The 7,346-nt window shown below is 44.8% G+C and overlaps 1 protein-coding gene across 1 annotated transcript; it reads left to right on the forward strand.

Annotated features, from left to right (window-relative positions):
• Positions 1-4,080: 4,080 nt before the first annotated feature.
• Positions 4,081-7,098, forward strand: LOC101997748 (60S ribosomal protein L36a). Its single transcript, XM_005358688.1, has 5 exons — positions 4,081-4,191; positions 4,564-4,669; positions 4,964-5,031; positions 6,197-6,319; positions 7,032-7,098. Exons 1-5 carry the CDS (start codon positions 4,081-4,083, stop codon positions 7,050-7,052), a joined length of 429 nt encoding a protein of 142 aa, XP_005358745.1. The 3' UTR covers positions 7,053-7,098.
• The last annotated feature ends 248 nt before the right edge of the window (positions 7,099-7,346 follow it).

Here is a 7,346-nt window from a genome sequence, read left to right on the forward strand (position 1 = left end):
GGACTTGGAAGGTGGGACTCGCTCTCTGAAGACACTGGCCCTGGAGACATATTCTTACAGTCCAGAGAGGAAGGACAGTCTGAACAAACCCCACCCTTTTGCAGCCACTCAGTTCCCTTTTTTTGTTTCCTGACTTAAACCAATGCCTTTTTTTCTTCTTAGCAATATGGTCTCTGGTTCCGTGCTGCTGTCCCCATTCTGCTCCCCCCAACTCTCCCCACCCTCATTTGCCTGGGACCTCTTTCGCTAATAGAGTCCAGCTTGGAGAGAACCTTACCTTTACCAGGGCTGCTGAGTCCCCTAAGATTACGGGGCAGGACCGAACACACAGGTCATCAGGCTACCCTCCCTGGGGTAAAGGGAAGACATACCTAAAGAGCTGTGGGGGGTGATCAGCACAGGAAGAGAGATGTCCAAGCTGGCAAGACACAGAACCAAGCCAGTGTCTTCAAGGTCTCTTGTCCCCTCAGAGACTCAGGGTCAGGCAGTTCGACTTGAAGGATGAAGAGGGCTCCCTCAGAGACCCTGAAATACATAGCCTGACAGAGGTAGAGACAAGACTTCCCCTGCTGAGTCATTTTCTAAGAAAGTTTTTTTTTTCTACAGATAAATATGCCTGAATGTAAGCCCACACAAAGACTTGTGCCCTTCCCCATTCTTTGGTGAATGTTCTTTCGTGAATATTCTTCCTTCAAGATTCAACCTCATGAGGAAACACACTTCTAATCCAGTTGCTAGGGTGATGCAGGTAGGCTGGTCACAAGTTCAAAGCCTGGACAGCATAGAAGAGTCTGTCTCATTTTTTTCTCTCTCAAAGATAAACAGTTTACAGCATTTTCTTTGATTCTGCAAAGCAGTAAACAAGACATGTTATTTGAAACCTGCATGTTACCTCAGCGGGCCCCTAGTTTGTGTTCCACCTTCTGTTTTCTCCCCAAGGATTCTCTAAAGAAATGCAGCCAGTATCTGCCACAAACTTGAAGGTGTCAGAGCCCCCGGTGACTGATTTTCTTGTCCGTGTCATGCGGCACCTTTGTATCGCCTTTCCCTGAGATGCTATACTCTAATATGGAAACATATCACTGATTCTAAAAACAGATCAGAATGTCGAAAGCACCGGGAGTTTTTAAAAAAGCATTTATAAAATGGCAGGTTGGCAAATCATTGCATTGGTATAGATGGATGGGCACCAAGTGTCATATGGCTCGCTCTACTTTACTGACAAGTTATGTCCTTTCCCTGGTCACATGTAGTAACTGTTCCAGTCACCAATGGAGTGACCACAGACATTGACCATCCCTCCCCTTTTCTTTAGTCCAATGCTCCTGTCACATGCCCCATCCTTTCTAAAGGTCCGTTTGCGATAGGAATTGCGAGTTCATAGGGGCACCGTGGGAAAATAAACAGGGAGGCAAAGGGGAAGGGCAGAAAAAGCTACTTCTTCACCCTTGGCTCCCAGCCACTCAGCTAGCACACTCATTCGTACCAACAGAACCATGCCCAAACGGAACAGTACGGACAAATAAGCTTATAGCACAGATGCAAGTGACTACCACTGGATAGACTGGCGAAACGGTCCAGCAGGAAAAAGGACTTGCTGCCAAGCCTGATGACTTGTGTTCAATGTCCACAGAAGGAGAGGAGGTGGCAGTAGTGCTTGTGAAAATGGTACCTGAGCTTTGCTGACAGAAGCTAAAAGAAATGACAAAGCAGAAACATATATGATTGAGAATCGAGATGACATGGGGCTTTTTTGTAGAAGTAAAATATCTGGAGGAAAGTGAATGTCTCACACAACTGTGCAATGCCCGACTATACCTAGATTTTTGTCTTTAGTTCTGAGTGTTTCATTTTTGGGAAAATAGTGAGCAGAGACATGTAGACTATTGCTAAACAAATTTTGAACTATAGGATGAATAATTTGGGGGGTCTAATTAATATTCTATTGTTTATTTGAAATTAGATAAGAGAGCTGACTTAAGTGTTTTTACCCCTACACACACACACACTCACGTAGGCAATATTGGATGGTGATGGTTGTGTTGACTGTGGCAGTTATGCAAGATAAGTGTATATCATCATATATTTTTTTTTTGGTTTTTCGAGACAGGGTTTCTCTGTGGCTTTGGAGTCTGTCCTGGATCTAGCTCTGTAGACCAGGCTGGTCTCGAACTCACAGAGATCCGCCTGCCTCTGCCTCCCGAGTGCTGGGATTAAAGGCGTGCGCCACCATTGCCCGGCCTATATCATCATATTGTATACCTTAAATAGATGCAATTTTGTCAAGAACTATTTCAAAATAAAAAGTTCTGCTGGGCAGTGGTGGTGCATGCGGAGGCACGCGAATCTCAGTGCATTCCGGGCCAGCCTGGTCTACAAAGAGAGTTTGTTACACAGAGAAAGCCTGTTTCAAACAAACAAAAAAGTTCCTCAAACCACATCACATGGGGAATGAGTCAAGAAACAAAGTTTGATTAGATGAAGAAGGCTAATTGTCTTTTTATCTCCAGATTACTTACATGGACAACAAAAACAAGACAAAACAGAAAAACAAAACAAAGAATAACTTTAGAAACTCCCTAAAGGCCAGTGAGGTTTTTACGAGTCTAGACAGAGGAAAATATTGCTGGACTTCAGGTTGGCAGCTTGGCAAAGAAATGCAGTGGGCTATGGTGGTGTTGTTATCTTAGCCCTGGGGATCACCCAACAAAAATGTGGGTGGAGTCAACTTGTTTCTGGAGCATCATACAAGCAGATGTCCTGGGCCTCCTAACATCAGCTCCTGGGCCACTGCTGCCTCCTCTTGCATTCTAGCCCAAACATCTACCCTGTAGGTGCCTCTTTCCCTGGGCAATATACTGGTTAAGACTAGGAATTATGTGTTGTTAAATGGCCGAAGATTGAATTCCAACTTCCAAAATAACCATGGGTGTGACTTTGGATAGGTCAGGTGCCTCAGTTTCCTCATTTGGTAAATACTAGTCATAGGAAACAGCTGCTGAAGATTGGCAGGATTCAAGAGGCAGGCATCCAGACACGGTGGCACATAGCACATACATGTGGCCCCCAGCACTCAGGATAAGGATCAGGAGTTCACAGCCATCGTCAGCTACATAGGTGAGTTTAAGGTCACCCTGGGATGTCTGAGGCTCTCCCCACCCCAAAGACAGCTGTTATAATAGGCAGGCCATATATTATATGATCATATTATAATATTATGTGATAGTAAAGGAAAAAGAATTCTGGAATCACAGAACGCATGGGGGTGAGGTGTGCTTCTACTACTGTTGACGGTGGACCAAAGCTTTCACATGCTACTGGATGAATGCCCTCCCCCTGGAAAATGGAAGTAGCATTACCACGTTCCTCCTAGACTCACTCTGAGAATCTATTTTAAAACTCAGCTAGTTTCCTTCAACCTTTCTCGGTTGGACTAACTTGAAACTTCATACATGTCCGCTGCCAAGTACTCAGGGAAGCTGAGGTATGTTTTCTTGGTTGGCCCAACTATCTCAGAAGCCGGATAAATTCATTGCTAGTTTTCATAACTTTAAAATCAGCCAATTTACTTCCTCAGCTAAAAGGTACTGCTTTCATTGTTTTTTTTTTCTACAAAGTACTTAGCCTGAGATTGGACAGTAATGAACATAATTACTATGTCCTGCTCCTACAACAGTGCCTGAAACAGAATAGACATTAACTAAATGAGCTGAAGCGACTGGCTACCTCCCAGGGCTTCCGTGAGCCACATTTTGCTGTTTAAGATCGTTTCAGTTTCCTTGAAGTGGAACAAGAATGTTAGGCTGAGATGGAAGACCCCTCCCACTTGATCCTAGTCCCTGGTCTGCTCCAACACGGGAGATCAGAGTCTGGGAAGAGCATTGCTTTCTTTGCTTAAGCTACTAAATTGCAAAGTCCTCCAAAAGGGGTGGAGTAATGAAAGCTGACGGGCGCTAGGCGGGAGGAAGTGGAGGAGAGAGCCATAGGCTTAAGGCGGAGCCTTGACTGAAGCGCCTGTCTGCGGCTGAGGCAAATCATCCAGCCATCCGAGGGCGCTGCGCTGGGATCCTTACAGACTCTATGGTAGCTGTCTCCCACTGCTCTGAGGAAGTGCACCCAGGCACCGCCTATAAACTTCCGTTGCTGGCCTTCCCTCTTTCTTTCTGTGCCGATATCGCACCCGCCAACATGGTATGATCGCGTATCGGGGTTTCGTAGTATCCAGCACAATCCTTGCAGCCGGCGTGGACAGTATTGTCCCAGATTGCGTCAAGGCTCCGTTAGGACCTCGATGTACCTAAGAAATCTAGCATTGCCGAGAGCGACACACAGGGAACGCAGGGAGCGAAGTTCTGGGCGGAGGAATTGAAGTGGTGGGGCGATTTAGCTGCGGGTGGATACAGTTTGGCGCGTGTGACTGAACCACCTTTTAAATCTACATGGTGGTTGTGTTTTACTGAGTAGCTGTAGTTAGCTTCATCTGGATCCAGGGAGGGTGCTGGGTCATTGCGGTCCGGTAGCTGCACGTTCTGAACACTTTACTTACTTTTTTTTTAAAACTAGGTGAACGTTCCTAAGACCCGCCGTACATTCTGCAAGAAATGTGGCAAACACCAACCCCACAAAGTGACCCAGTACAAGAAGGGCAAAGATTCTTTGTATGCCCAGGGTAAGCTGCTTATATGTAATTTGATGTTGGCTAGGGTATAGGGATCGGGAGTTGGTGGGAGCTAAACGCCAGCTATGTAAAGCAAGCTGGTCCAGAATAAGCAGTCCTACCTCAGCCTCTCAAGGGTTGGGGCTGTGCCTGTTTCTGCATGTAAACTGGTTTTGATGTGACACTTGTGAGAAGTATTAACAAGTCCAAGCATTCCCCCCTCCAATTTAAACTTGAGACTTTTACTTGTGGCTGTTTTGACATAGGATCTGTGTACAGCATACCATAACAAATAACTTTTTTCAGGAAAGCGGCGTTATGACAGGAAACAGAGTGGCTATGGTGGGCAGACTAAGCCTATTTTCCGCAAAAAGGTTAGTGATTCCTAACTGACATGTTTCTTGATTATTGTGGTAAGGACCTTGGCATTTGCCATCTCTAGTGTACAAGCAGTATAGTGTTCCAGCTAAGTTATCCCCCTTAGCGGCAGGAATGTTTCCAAGGCAATGGAGCTGGGAGTCAACCCAGATCTGACTATAGTCTTGAGTATAGCATCTCACTTTAAAGAGGCAAAAATGAAGGAATGTGCCCTGCTTTCCTAAGAAGGGAATGATGTGTGTACCCAGTAAGATCGTTCATTCGTTTATTGTCATGTCTGACTCCTAAGCTCTTTGTTGCTGGAGGCTCAGTGGTAGAGTTTGAGGGCAACCCAGGTTCGATTCCCTGTATTGCCGTGAAGGGCTCTCTGGATTTCTCAGTCTCATGAAGTCTTAAAGTGCATGTGTAGGCCTTCCACTGGCTGAATTCTAGATTCTTCTCCAGTTTCATGAAGTTTCTTCTTTAGGGAACCTGCATTTATTCATCTCTTTGTTCCTACTCTGCCAGCCTGGTTGTAGAAATTAAATGAGTTCTTTGGGTCCTGGAGTGGGTGTCGGGTAATAGGAATGCTTGTTCGTTTAAATGTTCAGCCCATTTTGTACGGAAGAGGGAGGTGTTTCAGCTTTCAGACTGCAAACTAGCAACAAACCTATCACTAAATTAGTGTATTTTTAAAAGTTGATTATTAGCCAGGTGGCGGTGGTGCATGACTTTAATCCCAGCCCCCGCGAGGTGGGTCTATAGAAACCCTCTATTAAAAAAAAGTTGATTATTAGCGGGGAGTGGAACTGATTTTAGGGCTAATTGAAGTCTTGAGAAAATTGGTGAACCCCAAAAGTTCTATTTCATATTTGCATAAATTTGGCTGGCCTTTATTTGACGTAACCACTAAAGAATACAAATAGCCTGAAAGGCTACAAATTTTAAAGTAGCTTTTTTTTGGGGTAGGGGGCGGCAATGTCATGTAGCCCAGGCTGGCCTCAAATTCATGTGGTTGCAGCTTGTCTCAAGTGCTGGGGGTGTGCACAACCAGATCCACTTTCAGTTTTCCTACTGTTTAGCGCAAAGTGATTGGCTTCTGGATCTTTTTTTCTCTCCATACCTGAATACAGATTGTGGCAACCTAATTTTGTGAAGGATTTGACTTCATTTCTTTTGTAGGCAAAAACTACAAAGAAGATTGTGCTGAGACTGGAATGTGTGGAGCCCAACTGCAGATCTAAGAGGATGCTGGCTATTAAGAGATGCAAGCACTTTGAACTGGGTGGTGATAAGAAGAGAAAGGTACTCTCCTTTGAAATTGGCCTTACTTGTAGAGGAAACTGTGAGCTTACTGTGCCACAGGGCATCCTCAACAGTAATTGTTCACAGCTGAAGAAACAAGTTCCATAGCCCACAGCTGAAATGCTTGGGACCAGAGGTTTTTTGTGGGATTGGTTTTTCAATACAGAGTTTCTCTGTAGCTTTGGAGTTTGTCCTGAACTTGCTGTGTAAACCAGGCTGGCCTCAGACACAGAGATCGCTCCTGTCTCTGCCTACTGAGTGCTGGGATTAGAGGTGTGCACCACCACTGCCAGGAGGATGGTTTTTTTGTTTTGTTTTTTCGAGGCAGGGTTTCTCTGTGTAGGCCCAGCTGTCCTATAACTCCCTTTGTAGAGCAGGCGGGCCTCAAACTTAGATCTGCCTGCCCTTGCCTCTCGGGTGCTGGGATTAAGGTGTGCACTACCACCGCTTGGCAAGTATTTTATTTTTAGGTTTTGTTTTTCAGATTTGTGAGCTTTTTATGTGCCTTATTAGCTGAAAATCTAACACCAGTATATCTGAATGGCTTAAGGATTTTAGTGTGTGGGCAACAGGGTCTCCTTAGAAATGTTTTGTGGTCTTAGATTGAAGCCAGGGTCATGGTAGGCAGGCACCCAACTACTAAGCCCATGGATAATGGAAGGTTTCTTAAAAACTACAAGCACACCACTTTGTTCTTATGTTCTGTTTACAGGGCCAAGTGATCCAGTTCTAAGCTGACCTTGTTATGAAGACAATAAAATCATGAGCTTTCACTCAACCTCGTTTGATTGCAGTTGGTCTTTTGGGAAGGAAAAAAAACTGAAGCTGTCAAGAAATTCCCTCAGCTTGTTGGCTGAGTGCTACTTTAGGATTGAACCTTGTTGAGCTGGTGTGAAATGTGACTAGTCATTGGGATCCCACTTACAGCTTAAAATACACGAGTTACTGGTTATAAAATCCTAAATACTTTTATTTTAAGGTATAGGAGTCTTTTGCTACTTCTGGCGTATAGTGGGGCAATTTGGCA

The sequence above is a fragment of the Microtus ochrogaster genome, chromosome X, assembly GCF_000317375.1.
Source record: "Microtus ochrogaster isolate Prairie Vole_2 chromosome X, MicOch1.0, whole genome shotgun sequence".
NCBI classification, from domain to species: domain Eukaryota; kingdom Metazoa; phylum Chordata; class Mammalia; order Rodentia; family Cricetidae; genus Microtus; species Microtus ochrogaster.

Bases quoted from the DNA above. Each gene is read 5' to 3' on its own strand.
- LOC101997748 (XM_005358688.1), top strand. From the start codon at position 4,081: ATGGTAGCTGTCTCCCACTGCTCTGAGGAAGTGCACCCAGGCACCGCC. The intron at 4,192-4,563 runs GTATGATCGCGT...TTTTAAAACTAG, and splicing joins ATATCGCACCCGCCAACATG to GTGAACGTTCCTAAGACCCG. The intron at 4,670-4,963 runs GTAAGCTGCTTA...AACTTTTTTCAG, and splicing joins AGATTCTTTGTATGCCCAGG to GAAAGCGGCGTTATGACAGG.